Here is a 19,525-nt window from a genome sequence, read left to right as displayed (position 1 = left end):
TAGTCCTTTTTATTTTTTGAGACAGGGTCTTTCAAAAGTTGCTAGGACTAGAAGTGTGCACTACCTTGCCCAGTTCCTGGTTGTCTTTTCTTTTTCTTTAATTTTTTTTTTTTTTAGTTATAGATGAACACAATACCTTTAATTAATTAATTAATTAATTTATTTATTTATTTATTTATTTATTTATTATGTGGTGCTGAGGAACCCAGCAAGTGCTCTATTACTGAGCCACAATCCTAGCCCATCTTTTCTTAAACTAGAACTTTAAAGATATTTTTTAAAAGTATAGAACAATGGCACTCTTATTAAATGTTTTTACCTTGCAAAATAGTTTTTTATTATAATGTATTAATATGTAAAGGATTTATGATTATTTTAATATATGTATTTATAAATAAATATTTCAAAATAAGCATAGTCTCTAATTTGATGACTTAGGATTTACTATTTTATGGTGGTGCAAACATAACACACATTCAACAGAATCTGAATTTAACATCTGCAATTTTGATCTTTTCCTGGATTAGAGATGTGCAACAAGATCCTCAGTGAGCCACACTCATGAGATCAGGAGGGGGTGAGTATGAAAGGTGGTGGAATGAGACAGACATCACTACCCTATGTACATGCATGATTACATGAATGGTGTGAATCTACATTGTGTACAACCATAGAAACAAAATGAAGTACCCCATTTGTGTACAATGAATCAAAATGCAGTCTGTAAAGAAATAAAAATAAATAAATAAATAAAGATATGTAGACAGATACAGGAATAAAAAAAAATTATGAAAAAAATAAAGGAAAAAACCTGATACTCTATAGTGCACTATATTGCTAAGCTATGAAGTTTGGTACATAACTTAAAGGTGGATTAAGTACATTTTTAACTCACAATATTTTCAATTTACAATGAGTTTATTGTGATGTAATCTCATTGTAAATCAAGGAGCATCTATACATATTTTTATTTTTTCAGTTTTAATTTCTAATAAATAGAAATTTAAATCTTTTTCTAACAGATTTCTAAATATCACAGCTATAATTCACATAAAACTCTGTGGTTGTCTTTATTAATTTTTAGGAATGTATAAGAGATCCTAAGCCCAAAGTATTTGGGAACCACTGATAAATGCATCCACAAATACCCCATGGACCACGCGATGGTACACCAGACTGCCACAATCTCACACAATAAAACAAAAATAATTTTGTTAGTATCAGGGTGAGAAAACTCTTATCCTTCAGGGTGATACCCTTAAAGAAATAAACAGTTGACAAGGTCAACATTAATGCCAGCAAAAATACTAGCAAAATAATGACAGGACCCTTATAACAGAGAGACCATCATACTAACTTTTGGAATCCCTAAAACCTGCAAAGAACATGGCAGTGACATTTCAGCTTTTCCTCCCTAAATCCTCATCCCTCCTTCCTCTCTCTCTCCATTCAGAAACTCTTTCTTGATGCATTTGGCATAAACTAGTCGCAAAACCCAGGCCCCAAGTCCAGCTTGCATGCGGCAGAAAAGCCCCCATCTACTGGGATCTGTAGATCCAAACGTTTCCAAATTTGTGAACCACCATCACAGTGTGGGTCTGGGGAGTGATGTGCCCAGAGAGGCCCTTCTGACCTGCTGGCCTCCTTGACATTCTCAAGGCCCCTATTTGTCATCCTGCTGCATGTGCCATCTGCTAGTGGCCTTGGTGGGTGGGAAGCCTGACTTCCCATTTTGAGTAGAACTCTTTGAAGTCTGGGTTCACATCTTTAATTCATCCCTACTCTCTTCCACCAGGACCTAGGACAGACTTCTGAAATGTTTCTAAACCTCTAGGAGTGCTTCATAGTCCCCACAACCCTGGATTGGGATTCCACCTGGTTCAGTGCCACTAGAAGACACTAGAATACTCTCCCACTTAGCTTTCTTCCTTCACTCTTCCTTACATCCACTTCATTCTTCAATCACTACAAAAGACTCTAAAAATGCATATCTGTGTTTGTTGTAAGATACTTCCAAGGCTTGTGCTTTCCTGAAGTTAATGCTGATGAGCCCTGAGCCAGCCCCTTCCTGCTGACACTGGAGCAGCCCTAACTGGGCAGATTGTTCTCACTTGGATCTGTCCTGAGGCAGGAGTGTCAAGCTCCCCAAATACACAACTTTTTTTTTTTTTTTTTCCCGATACAGAGGATTGATCTCAGGGGCACTCAACCACTGTGCCATATCCCCAGCCCTATTTTGTATTTTATTTAAAGACAGGGTCTCACTGAGTTGCTTAGTAACTTGCTGTTGCTGAGGCTGACTTTGAACTGTTGAGCTGCTGAGATTACAGGCCTGCGTCACTGCATTCGGCCAAATACATAGTATTCTAATACCAATACAAGTCTAGTGTTAACACAAGCACAAGTAGATGCCACTAGACAGTGAACACAACTCTAATCATGGCTCTCCTCTCCAGGGACAGGCAGTTCATGGTCTCTGGCTATAAAAGACCTAGCCCCAGTTCTCCCTAAACCACATAGCAATAGCTTCCTGAGACTCTTTAACAGATAGTCTTTCCAACCTAGCAAATTTTTTCACTCAGGGCTTAATGTTTGATTTCTAATAGTCTCCATTTTTATTTAAATGCAAGTTCATTGAAAGGACTTAAAAGGTCTTCACGACCCTGCCTCTATCTCTCCTTCAATCCCAATTCTAAAAACTCTCCCCAGCTCTTCTAATGTTCTCTAGCAGAAAATTTCTTTCAGTTCATAGAGTTAATATATTCGTTTGCTTTTTAGGAATCTTCACAAATGGCATTTGCTCAGTCTGAAAGTCTGAAACACTCTTGCCACTCTTTCCTATTTTCCCCCAGGTTTGGGGGTTAAATTGCCATTTCCCCAGGGCTACTTCCCCAGATCCTGGACCAGCTCAGCTTGCATGCTGAATGTTCCCCACAGCACCCTACACTTTTAGACAATCATGAGTACAAATCAGAAAACCCACTACTGTGGGTCCATACTTGAAAATGGACCCAAAGGGAGGCACTAAGGACTATGTAATCATATACTCTTTCTCAACCCTCCAGCCTGCCTCTAATCTGCAGTGAAAAAAAAAAAAAGTTACACATCCAACTTTTTTTTTCAGCTACCTTTGCAACTAATGGCAGTTGGATGACCTAATTGTCTGACTACCAAATGAATAGGATGAGCTACTTCTGGGAAAACTCGATCTTCCCACACCCTCCAGCTCCCTGCCTCAATATAGACACACTGACTGAATCTACATAGATATCTTCCAAACATGAAGTGGCACACTCTCATGACATTAAGTATCCCAACAGCTCTGACCACCTACTTCTATGTTTTCTGTTATATGAAATAATTAATCACCTTTATTAAGCCAAAGTTAGTGAAGTTCCTGTGACTTGGCAAAAAAAAAAACATTCCATACTGATATATGACCTCACACATCTGGGAACATGTAGAGAATAACCCACAAAAGGACAGGAATTTGAATTTGGGAGTCCCACAGTTCTACTTGGGTGAATGCAATTTCTCTTTGTTTTCTCTCTTCATCTCAGTTCAGAACAACTCCTGCAGGACCAAAGATGACATCCATATGGATAACAGAGTAAGGGAGGCTAAATTTGGGTTTTGCAGTCAACAAAAGTGTGCTATGACTATTCTACATGTCCCCCTCCCTACCTCATCTCAAAGGATCCAAAAGACCATGTTGAAGAGCAGAATAGGTCCCAGTAGTATGCATTTCATGCTTAGAGTGTCACCGCCTTTGTGTGATGAAACCAAGTGAAGGTGCTGAGTAGTTTAAATTTTAGAGAATACTCCTTTTTGAGTCTCTTATAATTGCTATTAAATCATACATTTCCTGTAATTAATAGCACTCAGTAATAATTGGTGACAGTAATTTTTGCAGAATCAGCTCTTAGTGAATGAAGTAACACCCGATGTATCTCATAGATTTTAGAATCTGTGTTTGTCCACAGACAACTGCACACCCACTTCTCCCACCCCACGAGATTCAGCTTCTCAGTCTTTGTGCTTCTTGTGCCAAAAATTTGTTGTCATCTAAATCAACAATTCTAGACAAATAATAGCCCCAATCACTTTTCCATTAACTGCTGGAATTTGGCAGGTGCCCCAGAAATATCCTGGGACGTTCATTCAAAATTTAAAATCACAGGGGTCACATGAAGGCAACTTTGGCTTTGCCCTTCTCTGCCCCATGTATCTGATTATACTATTCATCAAGCCCCGCAATGAGAAATAACAAACTGGCCAATGCATCTTGTATGTAGGCACACTGCATTAATCTATTTTAGACTGCTGAGTGCAAAGTTCTGTGTACATTTGCCATTTTCCTGAATTCTTCCTCATCACTTCAGTGCAGAAGGAGGGAAATGGATACAGTCCCTAAGCTTTAAATGTTGTTATTAGTTGACTTCCCTTTAAACCATTAAGTCCCAGGGTTTCAATTCTGTGAATATTTTAATAAAACTGGCATAGGTACATTAAAATAGGTTGGAAATCATAATCTGGATCTTTTTGTAGTCACATTAAGTAATATTAATATTTATCAACTACCTAATACTAATTAATATTAGCTAATGAATATTGACTATTATTATTATATAATTACATTATATAATTGTAATATGTGTTATATACTATATTTAAGTTTTGTGTGTGTTCCACATCTGGGATGATGAGACAAAATGTGTTAATAAGATTTCATGACTCCTAGACCTCAAATAACATGCTTTTCTAGGCCTCTCAAAAAAAAAAAAAAAAAAACTGACCTGAATATAGAACGGTGATTACTAGAGCTTAGGAAGTCAGGGGAGGAGGGTGAATAAGCACAGGTCAGTTTGATTAGTGCATCTCTATGCCTGTGTTCAAATTTATTTCACATTTAACTCCAAGAACATGTACAACTTATGTTAATAAAAAGTAAAATAAAATTCAAAAACATTTTAATAAGTCCAGGGAAATTTAATTCAGTTATTGTTGAGCAACTTGAATAAAACATGCTTTTTATTCATGAGGGAGAAGACAATATTCCAGATTAGAGGTTCAGATATAGCTTCCTTTTACTCCTGAGAGTCACAGATTGTTTTAAATTGAAGCCATTGGACTTAGGCTTCTGCTCAGCCTTTAACTTCCTAAATTTGCTTTCAGAACAGGAAGGGTCTAGATTGCCAGATGGTTAGCACCTGCCTGCTGGTCACATTATTGAATTAACACTATTAAAAGTTTGAAAATTGTTCTAGTTGGTGCCAGCACTGTTCAAATGCCTCCTCAGCTAGATGAACAACTCTGGGATTATCTCGTTGCTGATCTGCAATATCCCTTTGGGAAATTCCAATCTAATCACATAACCTTAGCAGTTAAGCCACTGAGGCCCAACATTTCCAATCTCTATACAAAAAGGTAGTGAGATGCCGCTTACGAAATGAACACTGGTCTCTTAAGAAACCATTAAGTTTCAAATGTCTGGTATTTTCCTAGCCACCATGAAGGGACATGAGTGTAGCAACCTGGCCCAGGCCTGTTATATCAGTTCCAGGAGAAAACTCAACTCTTGGATACCTGAGTCCGTTTCCATTTGTTCTTTCTGGCTCCTGCCTTCTCAAATGTAAGGCCTCACACTATGACTTGAGTATGTCTCTCATAGTTTTCATGTTGGATGTTTCCATCTAGTATCATTATCCTTTTTGCTTAATGGACTTCCTTTAACATTTTTGATAGTGCAGGTCTGCAGGTTATAAATTCTTAGTTTCTGTTTACCTGAAGAAGTCCATTTCATTTTCATTTTTGTACAATATTTTTGCTACAGAATAAAAGGTTAATGCTTACTTTTCCTCTCTCTCACAAGTTTTAAGATTGTTCCATTATCTTCTAGTTTGCATAGTTTCAGATGAGAAGTTTATGAAAGCAAAAGAAAGTCATATTAATTATAATGAGCCTTACTGTAGTCCTGGCCAAAACTTGATTGCAGTGTTGTGAGATCACTGAGCCAGAGGGCCTAGCTCTAAACTAGAGTTAGAACTTGACCACTTGGAAACCATGAGATAATAAATGTAAAACATAACCCCCACTAAGTTTTGCAGTGACTTCTTATGCAATATCAGACATATAATCCAGAGACTAGCCTAAAAATTTCACACACAAAAAAATTTTAACTGTGTATAAAGCACTAGGAAGAAAATATTGGATTTCTCAATATCTGTTCTTAAAACTATAAGAGGAAATTAATTTCAATATACAATTTTGACCAACCAAATTATTAACCAAACATCAGAGTAAAATTCATGATCAGACATGTAAGGGTTAAAATAATGCACCTTTTTCAATAAACTACTGAAAGATGTGCTTCATCAAGACAAGAAAATAAATAAAATGGAAGGAAGAAATGGAATTCAGGAAAAAATAGATCTAAACCAAGAAAGAAATAAAGAGAATTCAAGGAATAGAATAAAGGAAAACCCCAAGAGGGTAGCTATGTGGTTGGTTGGAACACCCATCTACTTTGAAATAGGGGAACTACAGAGGTATATAAATAAAAGGTAAATACTCAGATACAGAGCTAAAAAAAAATGGAAAAGCTGTGGGAAGCAAGGAGGATGATGGTTAGCAAGGTGGCTTATCTCTCAACAATCTCTGGGGGAAAGTCCATCTCAATCACCGTCAGGACTTCCCCATGCCCATCATCTCTCCAGAGGTATTTTGTTATTGCTGTTGTTTTTAGTGGATCACAGAACTTATCTGTCCATCAGATCTAGTTTCATGCAGAATTAATCCTAAGAATTCAAATATAGTTGAAAAATATTCATCCCTCTTTTACTAAGTTTTAGTTCTGCTTTTCTTCATTCACTTCACTCTCAGGAAAACTCTGTCCCAAAAGCACTGTTTCTGTATTACTCTAGAAAACTCCTGCAATTGAGACACATTGAACCAATCATTATGGCTAATAGAAAGAGAACATAATGATAAGAAAGTCTTGGAGACCCTAATAAACGTAAAGAACTTTCCTAACCTCTGGAACCAACATAGAAGTGATGTCCAAAATGACTGATTTGTATCAACATCCAGGTGGGTCACATAGGCCTGGTGAAGTACCCTGTGATAGTTTTCCCATTCCATAAATGACATAAGAATTAGTTCATATGATCCTCAGATGAAAGAAAACAGGAGAGGAGAAGGGAAAGAGGGATGGAGGGAGAAATGTCTGAAAGAGTGGAGAGCACATTTTGGAAGGGACTGTTACTAGGTCATGCAAAACAGGAGTCTTTGAAAATCATTACCTCAACCCAAACTATAAACATAAAATATCAGGAGAAATAGAGAAGACTGAAAGTCATTGCTGCTGAATTCAGGAATTAGATACCTAGCGTAGCTTACACCTCCACTTACTCCATTGCCCAGATCTTTGCCAGAGATCAGTCCCCAGGTGAATGTAGGCAACACTTGTTACCTTTGGCTGCTCAATATCCAGTCTTCAATTTCCAATTGAGGAATTTATTTTCCACAAATATTCATAGTCTGGTTGAAATGTCTAAGTGCCTGCATCCTACCAGGGAAGCCAAAGGATCATGCCCTATCTTTTCTCTACACTCACACAGCCAGGAGTCAGAAAGTGAACAGAACTGACCTGTAGACTGATCTGTTCTGAGACTAAAGAAATGACTGAGGGACATTTAGTCCAATGGTGGCATCTTGACCATACTGTTCTACCAGGACTGTTCTTGTACCCTAGTTCTCTAGATGGGTCACAGTCTTGCCCACTCCTAGCCAAGGTTCTTCATTTTCCTACTAAGTCTGTATCCTGCAAAATCTTTCCAATGAATTTCTCTTTGCTTAAGTTTGCTTAGGGTTGTTGTCTACTCTGTCATGGAAACCTGGGAACCTTAACCAATATAGTGATTAACTGTGTATTAGAGGAAACTGAATGATACTGCTCCTGCTATTGATGTTGTACCTAACTTTGTTTCCATATTGACAGAATATCCTAAATCCCTGCCCAGTTTTGGTAAACTTTTATGAAATCAGGCCAATGCAATCTTCTGTCTCCCTGTTAGTACGATCAACAATCAGTAATAATTTGAAGTATACACTCCCTAGCTTTATATTATAATGTAGTGCAATGAAATTTAAATTGATGGCCTAAACTAGATCCAAATATTATTATTATCAAATATTATATTTGATAAAATATTGATTGGGGGAAGATTAAAAACATGGAGACAGGGTGGAAACTAATTATACAAAATCCAAATGGAAGAACAGAGACATAAGTTGAAAGTAAAGGGACATATCAAAAAAAATTAATTAATTAATTAATTAATTAATTAATTAATTTTAAGAAAAGCAAGTAAGGAGAAAATACAACCTAAAGCCCAAAGTCATTCAAAATGGTGACTTATAAGTAATTTCATATCTTATAGCATGTTTCCCTGGTCCTTGCTTCTTCTAATGCTGGTGGTGATTCAAAGCTGGAATCACCACTCTACTTCTGCTGGATGAACAATCTAGCTGATGTGATAACAATACTAGTCCTTTTGGTGGAAAAACGACACAAGTTATAGAATGTCTGCTATCTCATATGGAACCACTGGAGCAAATTATTGTGTAGCCCTCCCATGTGTGGGTTGGGCTGAATGTGGCAACCAGAATGAACTCAAGTTATTGGTGACATCTGATCATAGACCAGATACTAACGGGGCAAAAGCTGGGTCATGTTGAAGTACATTCAACTGTGGAAGGAACCAATCCACTCTTATTTGGCAATTGGTATATCACTTTTAAAAAACTGTCAATGTTTCAGTCAACTTTTTATCACTGTGATCAAAATACCTGACAAGAACAACTTGGAAGAGGAAACGTTTATTTTGGCTCACAGTTTTAGAGGTCTCAGTCCAAAGTCATGAGACTCCTTTGCTCTGGGTCTGAGGTGAAGCAGAACATTATAGTGGAAGTGCATGGCAGAGGAAAGCTGCTCGGCACAAGGTGGCCAGGAAGCAGATAGAAAGAGAAGAAAGGTGACCAGGAACAGATATATTCCTCAGGGTACATCACCAATGAATTACTTCCTTCAGTCATGCCCCAGCTGCCTACAGTTACCATCCAGTAGTCCATTCATCTACCAATGATTAATCCAGAAGGTGGATTAAGTCATTGGTAAGGTCAGAGCCCTGATCATTGCCTAAAAGCTGTACCTCTGAACTTGCTGCAGTAGGGATCATGCTTTCAATGTGTGAACTTTTGAGGAGACATTCCAGATCAAAACTACAATAGTTAATCATTTTAATTAGACTATATAAACCACAAAATACCTAATTATTCTATCGATAGCTTAAAATTACATTATAGTAACCTAATAAGTACAAAAGTCTAACTCAAATATTTATGTGAATAAGAGGGAAATGTGTAGCAAGTGTTTACTGGTACCCTTGATTGAGACTCAAGGATATCATTTTATGAAGAATCCATTCATCCTTCTCAGAAGTGTCCACAGCACTACTATGACACAGGTGTCTTTTCACACACTCTGCATTGCTTTACAGATAACCCCTGTGCAGAGATAAGTCATTCTCAGAAGTGTTCTGGATGTCCCAATAAATGGATTGCTGAAGTTATTAAGTTTCTCACATTTGGTCCTATTTGTCTCACAAACACAATATTAATAGACCAAACAAAACTTTAAGATCCTAAGAAGATAGGGGAGTTAAATGATAGCAACTATATACCTCTCCATTTCTTCTTCTTGTGTACAGATCAGTAGTATACTCACACATGGCATAACAAGGGGGACAGCTTCTAATATGTGCATCATTCCATCCTTGTGCGAACACCACAGAGTGCACTTACACAAACCTAAATGGTAGAGATCAGTCTTGCAACATGGCTTCTTGATGCCATCAAGAGACACTATGAGATGGATGAGGCTGCTGTTGGCTAATATAGCATTCATAAAAGATTAAACTCTTCTTTTATAAATAGGAGCCCACTCTAAAATAATAATAAAATAATAACATAGTACATAAATAAACCAGTGATAATAATTTATTATCAAGTATTATGTGCTGCACATAATTGTATGTGCTATACTTTTACATAACTGGCAGTACAGATTTGTTTACACCAGCATCACCATAAACACATGAGTAAAGCATTGCATTAAGATGTCAATAAGCAACAAGAAATTTTTAGCTGCATTATAATCTTACAGAACCACCATTGAATATAAAGTCTATCATTACTCAAAATGTCACTTTGCAGTGCATACTAGTATATGACAGAGTCTTAATGTAAAGTTTCAAACTATGATCTTTATCTCCACAAGAATTTGGAGTGACAGGAAACCTGAGTTCAGTCAAGAGGCTACAGAATGAGTTTCTTGACTTTGTTAGCCTCTTGTCTTCCTTTTGGTTTTCCTTTCTCACTTGCCTTTTGCTCTTCTAATTGCCATGTTTAGACTCAACTCTGTTTAGTTCAGAAGACTCTAATGTCATGTAAATTACATCTTTTTGCATAGCCTAGTTTCACACCCCCCATTATATTAAGCCTATAACATCCAATAAAAGGATTTAATATTCCATGTTTCTCTGTGGACTAGACTGTCTCACATGAACACTTCCTTCTCAATATGTCAGGAGGGCATTTCCAGCCTTTCTCAATTTGTGCTGGACCATTATACTGAATGGTCTGTGAAATCTGCTCTAGGTATACCAGGGTGACACCAAATTTTTATTTTCCATTTACAGATCCTGAACTATGATATCTTGAAACATCTAAAGGAAAACCAGGGAAACACCATGCTAACCAGTTGATTGGTGGTTTGCACAGAAAGATAAAATTCTGACACAAATTGCCAAGAAAGTGACCAAAACCTCATGGAAAATGTTATGAGAACACTTGGGAGATGCCCTCCAAAAGGTCTTTCTCCATTTCCTACCCAAGTATGAATAATAAAATGGCATTTCAGCATCCCCACCTCAGGAAGAGTTTAAGACCTAATAAATGGGTTCTTCCTCCTCTTCTGTCCTCAAGGTCACCTAAACTTGTCTTGTATGGAATTCTAACAAGTTTCCTGGTGTTCCACTTGCAAAGCTGCCAGCCAGGGATGCCAGGAGCTTCACTATAAAGTGCCTATTAATCTCATAAGATTAAGACTCAAAGTATTCACACTAAAATCATCAAGCCATTAAGAAGGCATACCCTAAAAATAATTAGAATACTTCCTGTCTAGTTTAGGCAGAATATTTGACTAATTTAGAATAGATGAACATTAGTTAATCTCGCCTCAGATAAGTCTAGATTACAGGTGCCAAGAAAGAAATTGTATTAAAAAAACTGTGTCAAACAAGAAGCATTAAGACATATAATGGGGGGTGGGAGGGGTTAACGTTAGAGTTAGGGTTAGGTTTAGGGTTAGGGTTAAGGAGGGTGGTAAGAATGGAGGAAGGAAGGACTGTATAGAGGGAAAAGAGGGGTGGGTAGGGTGGGGGGGGAGGGAAAAATAACAAAATGAATCAAACAACATTACCCCATGTAAATTTATGATTACACAAATGGTATGCCTTGACTCCATGTACAGAGAAATAACATGTATCCCATTTGTTTACAATAAAATAAATAAATAAATAAATAAAAATAAAAAAGAAGCATTAAGATAATATACATATGTACATATATACGAAGTAAAGTAATACAGAGAAAGGAATATTAAAGATTTTAGCACTGAATTATGATAAAAATTAATTTAGAAAATCAATTGAGAGAATCATTTTAGTTTATATATCATAAGTTTAGTATTTATTGTATGATATATAAAGTTAGGAAAATGCTGCATATTATAAAACTTAAAAGGAGAAAATAATAAGTTTTAAAGTCTTTAATACCATTTAATATTTACTAAATTAAATTTTAAGGGAACATAAAATTATTCAGGACCTAATATTACCAGAAATGGGAGAGTAAAAGATAATTGTTTGCCCATCCAGAACTTGTATATACAAATCTTAGACATATAATATTGCACTTGGTTAGTACATATGGACCAGATGATGGCTAAATGAAATTTTCATACAGAACTTGGGAAATTCATTTGTTGATTTTCTCTTCACCCTTCATATTATAAGGTTGGCTCTGACAACAATTATCTATCATCCTCCAGGGACTGAGTATCACAAAACTTAAAAATCTCTTGGTTGAAAACCAATGCCTTCTAAGAAAACTGCCAGTTGTTATACTGAAAACCTCTTAGAACTAGAAACAAATTAATCAGACATTACATATTTTTTTAATTTTTTTGATTCATTGTACACAAATGGGGTACAACTTTTCATTTGTCTGGTTGTTCATGAAGTAGAGTCACACCGTTTGTGTAATCATACATGTACATAGGGTAATGATGTTTGTCTCATTTCATTATCTTTTCTTACCCCCAATCCCTCACCACTCCTCATTTTTCTCTACACAATTCATCCTTCCTCCATTCTTCCCTTACCCCCTCCTACTCCCATTATGTATCATCCTCCACTTACCAAAGAAAACATTTGGCCTTTGGTTTTGGGGATTGGCTTATCTCACATAGCATGATATTCTCCAACTCCATCCATTTACATACATTATATATTAATACAGTCTTACAGAATGCATTATTAGGAGTGACTCTACAAAAAATAAATTTGACTACACATTCCTAGAGGTATACGGTGTAAAGATTAAAAATAACTGGAAAATCTTAAACCTTAACTAATAATTTTGTGAGGCAACAAATAAGTAATTATATTAATTTGTTTGAAATCAATATTTTACATCTAAGAGAAAGGGGAGGGAAAATGGTTTCTAATTCTGTTTGCTAAAATGAGGTAGGAACGAAGATTTTAAGAAAACAAATTTGCCTCAATCATGGTTTCTAATGCCATCTTTCCAGGATATCCTGGAGAAATAGTTCTATGAGCCGTTATGAGCCTGGGACAACTTGCTGTACCAAAATACAAGAAAAATTTCAGATCAATGGGATTGTGTCAAAAGAACACAGCAAGCCAGGCACGGTGGTGCATGCCTGTAATCCCAGTCACTTGGGAGGCTGAGGCAGCAGGATTCCAAGTTCAAGGCCAGCCTCAGTAATTTAGCAAGATCCTGCCTCAAAAATAAAAAATAAAATAAAAAGGGCTTGAGATGTAGCTCAGTGGGTTCAACCCCAGTACCACCAAAAACAAAACACAACAGGGTCCACCCACTAGCCAAAGTATCAGTCTAAGCAATAAAAAATAATTACTATAGTTGATTAAATCACATGGAATCTATGAAAAGCCAAGAGTCCAACCATGATACACAGACTCAATGATACACTGGAGAAAAATGTGCATAAACGTGAGTAAAGATGATGAATTGAATAGATTATATTATTTTTGAATCCTTTAATCAAATATGTGATTATTTTGACTCATTTGCTATCAGAAAAAATTCATAATTTAATAAATATTAAATAGATAAGTTAGCACTTTCTGGCTTAAGGGAGGTCGTCAATAGAATGAACCCTAAGTTGAGACCAGAAGCTTAACAAAATTATTCAAGACAACAAAATTTAAAAAAAAAAATTTTTTTTGGAGTTGTAGATAGAAGCACGCCGTTATTTTTGTTTGTTTCATTTTTATTTGGTGCTAAGGATTGAACCCAGGGCCTCACACATGCTAGGCAAGTGCTCTGCCATTGAGCTATAGCCACAGCCCCAAGCCAACAAATTTTAGTCATGTACATTTTCAAAAACTCATGAACATGTTATGGCCAATCATATGAGAAAACTACAAGATATTTTAAATTCAAAGGTCTCTAACACCAGTTTGAAAGACATTTATTTAAAAAGTCTTAAAATCTTCTCAAGTTAAAAGGAATTTAGAGAACTAAAAATATATTATCTTTAGAGTCAAAATACAAAATCCAAGTGATCAATCCATAAAGTAGCAATCAACCTCCATGAGCAGACAGAACTAGGTAGCGTGCACAGATTACATCCAGGGACATGTTTCATGCCATCCACAGTTCCACAAAACTTGGATCCTCCTGACATTTTATGTTGATCATAGAAAAAGTAACTTTGCAAGCATTTTACTGACATGGAAACAAATCTGAGTTGTATTGTTAAGTATAAAATTTTAATTTACAAGTAATATCAATAATATAAAGATACTTTTTTAAAGAGAGAGGTTTTTCAAGTTTGACTCTATGATCTTTGTATTGGAATGTGGCATAAATATGTATTCACCTACATTTTGATCGTTCAGTTCTAAAACTGGGCAAAAGAGAATTCACCTTGATTCATGTTTGCAAATAGTAATGCCACACATCAATAGATGCAGTACTAGAGGTATGCCTTCAAATTTCACCATTCTGAAATCCGGCTGTAACCTGAGCTCACTGAAGCAGTCCCCTGTCGTGACGCCGGGTTCATGCAGTGCGCTTGCGCAAACATGGTCGTCGCCGTTAAGTCGCCGCACTCATCAGTGGGGTGCTGGCATGGCTGTTGAGTTTCACAGCCTTTTAAAAATGTCTTCCAAAAGATTACGTGATGATTCTTGAATTGCAGTGAAAAGTTACTGTGTACGCGGAAGGGAAGCTGGGCGCACCTATGGTGGTCCTTCAGGGGCATGACGGCCTCGTCCACGTGCTTCCTGCGCCCGGGACCCAGGAGTGCGTAGGCGAGGAGACCCGCACGAACTCAGCAACCAGGCGTCCCGGAGCCAAGCGCAGCGCAAGGGAGGCAGCGAGCGACCTCGGCTGGTCCAGCTGCCTGAACCGAAACAGCACAACTTCCAGGTGCTTGGGAATCAAGGAAGGAAAAGCAGCCTCCTCTGCTTCAGCGCCGTAAAGGCAGGAGCTCCAGAAACCCCGAGAAGTTTTCCGCTGAGCGCGGAGAGTTTTCCGCTTTCCCCCCAAAGAGGGCTTTCCGACAATCAGCGTTCCTCGGTTTCTTTGATTAAAACCCAAATAAGTGAGATATCAATTATGGTATCTGTTGTCACTTCTTTGGATAAACATATTGCTGTTTGCCTGATACTGAAGCATGTAAAAAGAGCGGAAAATGTAAAGTCTTCAAGCTAAGAAGCTCATCAGGAAGTGCAAACAGTCCCTTTACTTTCTTTCCTTTGTGTTTTTACAGTTCCAGGTGTTGTTTTAGAACTGATCCAGTTACCACAACAAATTTTGCTTTTTGTCTTTGGAGATCAGAAAGGCTTACGGCATTTGATCAGATTAGTGTTAACCCTCCATATTTTTTTTATGCATACTAGTAGCCTTTTGGTACATCTTTAATTTCAAAATACAAAAGCAGAAAATATTCAAACTTCAAACTTTAACTTATAAAAATATAAATTGCTTCAACCACCTTACGACACTTTTCATCTCACAAGTCAATGTTTCCTCTGGGTATACGCGTAGGAAATTTTATGAATTTTATAAGTAATAATTAACATTTAGGTGTTTCCTACTATAAATTTTGATCTTAGAATTTGAAACTGTTAAATCTTCCCAACAGTGCTAAGGTGGGCATATTTTCTTCACTTTGCAGATGAAGAAACTAAGGCAGGGTGGTGGTAAGAAACCTAGGCCATCTGGCCCCAGAGCTTTTGCTCTTTACCACCATGCTAAAATTTTATTCATTACTGAGATCCAAAATATTATATAACACATTAGATTTGGTAACAAAATCAGGATTAAAAATTAAATTTTAGTAAGAACTCACAAGGAAGAAAAAATAAAGGACATAGATCCTGCTTTCATCTAAGGAACAGATTATTATAGAAATGTAATTTTACTGTGTTTTTGTCTTTCTCTATCCGTTGTCATCAATTTATATTTGGGGTTTGGTACAATTGCAAAGAACTGCATTTCTACTAAAATATTCCAGTTTACCTTTTTTTTTTTTTTTTTTTTTTTTTTTTTTTTTTTTTTTATGGAAATGAGATTCACTATATTGCCCAGGCTGTTTTTTGAACTTGTAGACTCAAGTAGTCCTCATGCTTCAGCCTTTCAAGTAGCTAGGACTACAGGTGACTGCTACCACACCAGGCTATACTTTTTAAATATTTTTGATGTTTTTAGTCTGGAGTCTGGACTGAACTCTCCAACTTTTATTCCAAGATAACATCTATTTTAATAAGTATTATTATCCTGATTTCTTATATGAAAAGAGTGAGGCTCAAACCAGTTAAATATACATAAGATGACACATTAAGCCACACAGCATAGAATAGAAATCCTCTCCTAGGACTCTGTGTACTTCAAATAGCTTATATAAATGGCTCATATTTGTTAACTTACCTTCTCAGAACCAATATACTTCTGAAGCATATGGCTGTCATAAATATGTGGTTGTACATCACCTATGTGCAAAAGGGAACTTTATCATTTCATTTGAAAAATTTAGATCCTAACAATTGTGTGTGTGTATATTTTAACAAACTGTGTAATACTGTTAACCCTTCAAACTTCTAAAGATATAGCATGAAAATTCATTTTTATCATAAAAACCAGAAGGAAGAATTTAAAGTTTGATGTCTGGACCCTGAATTTAATTTCAACATCTAGTTTTACACATTATATATAGACACCAGTGATCTTTTTTTTCTTTGGATTTTTCCTCTCCTACAATTGCTCCATATTTGTTATTTGAGGCTCTGATCATCACTACCAATCATTTTTGTTCTTTTTTCTCCCCCGACTCTACTTCGAAACTTCTGTAACTCATTTGCTTGGAAGTCTAGAATCTCCTTTACAAGTCGGCTTACTGGGTGGGCTGAATTGCCCTGGAAAGGAAGGATTATTAGGAAGTCAATGTGAACTAAGAGGTCTTACTAATTTGCTCGATAAACTGAACACAGTATCAGAGAATTTTCTTTTCCTGTGATGAATTTAGGTGGTGTGTATTGTGAGCTGTATCAGTTGGATTAATTACTTCAAGGTTGCAATTTTTAATTGATATGACTGTGGCATATAATTATTCTGGTAAGTGGTTCAACGAATGTCTGCTGTTTGTATTTCAACTCTTGGAGCCAATAACTGTTGGAAGCATTTAATGCAGCTGGAGAATAACACTAATAATCATTATAGCCTGCAAAGTGTGCAACAATTTCATTGTACTTTTGTCCAAAGACTGATGAGACTCATCAGATCAGAGTTGAAAAAAAATCCCATTTTATTATGATTAAAGAAATTGTGTAAAAAAGGATGAGTTTGGGGGCAGCTCAGTGCTATTTATCTGGTAAGATATTGCTTTGATAAGAATTCACTTTAAGTGTGGAAGGGCAATCTTTCATCTGAAAGGGATTGTTGTGCTTCATTCACATTTTTCCCCCATGTGATAAAAACCCTAGCTGAGTGATAACGCAGATGTAGCTCATTTGGAGAAAACAAGGAAGAGAAGAAAAGCGCTAGGGTGGAGGAAGGAGTAGTCAGCTTCCAACTCCTGCAGCTTTTTCCGGTCTTTTCATTCTCCAGAGCATCTTGGGTCTCTAGGAGTATGTGATGCCCTCGCCTCTAGTCCTGCGTCGCTACCTCCCTGGTGAGCTATCCCCATCGGTTGACTCTCGGCCCTGCAGCAGTCCTTCCGAGTTCCCAGGGAAAGCAGGGAACCTCTTCCTGGGGGTCACTCCTCCTCGAGCCCCAAGGCTGCCTCGCCGGCTAGCCTGGTGCTCCATTGACTGGGAACAGGTGTGCTTGCTACAAAGGTTGGGAGCTGGAGGTTTTGGTTCAGTGTACAAGGCAACTTACCATGGTGTTCCTGTGGCCATAAAGCAAGTGAACAAGTGCACCAAGAACCGACGAGCATCCCAGCGCAGCTTCTGGGCTGAGCTCAACATTGCAAGACTGCACCATGACAACATAGTGCGGGTTGTGGCTGCAAGTACCCAGACGCCTGCAGACTCCAATAGTCTAGGTACCATAATCATGGAATTTGGGGGCAATGTCACTTTACACCAAGTCATCTACGGTGCCACCGGCTACCCTGAGGAGGAGGCTGAGGAGTCTCATTGCTTAGATGGAGAGCAATTAAGTTTTGGGAAGTGTCTAAAGTATTCCCTAGATGTTGTGAATGGCCTGCGTTTCCTTCACTCTCAAAGCATTGTGCACTTGGACCTGAAGCCAGCGAACATTTTGATCAGTGAGCAGGATGTCTGTAAAATTGGTGACTTTGGCTGCTCTGAGAAGCTGGAAGATCTGTGGGGCTTCCAGGCTCCCCCTTACCACCTAGGAGGCACGTACACCCACAGAGCCCCAGAGCTCCTGAAAGGAGAGAGGGTAACACCCAAAGCTGACATCTATTCTTTTGCCATCACTCTCTGGCAAATGGCTACCAGGGAGGTGCCTTATTCTGGGGAGCGGCAGTACGTGCTCTATGCAGTGGTGGCATACAACCTTCGTCCGTCACTTGAAGCAGCTGTCTTCAGGAACTCTGCCCCTGGGCAGAGGCTTGAGAGCATCATCAAATGCTGCTGGAGGGCCAGTGCTTTGCAGAGACCAAGCGCAGAACTCCTCTCTGTGGACCTGAACTCTTTAAAAGCTGAAATGGGCTGACTCCAAACCTGTGTAAAGATAAGCTTTCCTCTTTGTTTCTATTTATTTTTAAAATTGATATGTAGAAGAAAACATAGGTAGGACAGATTTTTAGAAAATAAAGGTGCTAAAAATTTTTTAGTCTCCAATGATTTTTCTAACACAAATAGCAGAGCTACAAATCTTGTCATTGCAGTAGTTATAACTAACCTTATTCCTTTATCTAGTTATATGCTTTGCTTTCCAGAGTCCATGTGCTTACTTTGCCAGTTCCATAGTATTGTACAATACTATGTATTTTTCTTGACAAAAAATACATCCCAAACAGAATACCATAGCAGAAATACCAATTTTTTTCTATAAATTTATGTATGTCCCTTCCTTACCACCTAAATTCATACTAAGAAGTTTACTTGTTCCTATACCAAATCAGTAAAAACTTTTTAAAAAGGTTTTTTCCTATTCCTCCCCCCCCAAAAAAAAAGCTTTTTAATGACCTTCATACATAAATTAACAAATTGAAGTAAATTAATTTTATTTTTGGTACCAGGGTTTGAACACAGGGGTGCTTAACCACTGAGTCACATCCCCAGCCTTTTTTTTTTATTTTTTATTTTTGAGACAGGTTCTTGCTAAGTTGCTTAGGGCCTCACTAAGTTGCTGATGCTGGCCTTGAACTTGCAATCATCCTGCCTCAACCTCCCAAGCTGCTGAGATTTCAGGCATGTGCCACCACAACCAGTGAGTAAATTTATATTTAAAGGAATAATTTATAATATTTTAATTTGCACATTGTTATGAGTAGAAAATCTTGGTAAAATATTGTTAACTTTTTTTTTTTTTTAACCTGGAATTTGGACTCGGAAGTAGATGACAAAGGCCATATGAGAAAAAATGTGATATCTCTCCAAAATAGTGAGGTTTAACATTTGACAAAGAAGAACAGATAGGCAGAATCAGACTCATTCTA

At 37.3% G+C, this 19,525-nt stretch overlaps 1 protein-coding gene across 1 annotated transcript; it reads left to right on the top strand.

Annotated features, from left to right (window-relative positions):
- Positions 1-15,936: 15,936 nt before the first annotated feature.
- On the top strand, positions 15,937-18,644 carry MOS (MOS proto-oncogene, serine/threonine kinase). The gene has a single exon (XM_079155415.1). It carries the CDS (start codon positions 17,527-17,529, stop codon positions 18,574-18,576), a length of 1,050 nt encoding a protein of 349 aa, XP_079011541.1. The 5' UTR covers positions 15,937-17,526; the 3' UTR covers positions 18,577-18,644.
- Positions 18,645-19,525: the final 881 nt, after the last annotated feature.

Source organism: Sciurus vulgaris (genome assembly GCF_902686455.1).
Source record: "Sciurus vulgaris genome assembly, chromosome: 1".
Lineage (NCBI taxonomy): Eukaryota > Metazoa > Chordata > Mammalia > Rodentia > Sciuridae > Sciurus > Sciurus vulgaris.
The sequence above is the reverse complement of the archived record's forward strand: the minus strand, read 5'-3'. Positions and strand labels throughout refer to the sequence as shown.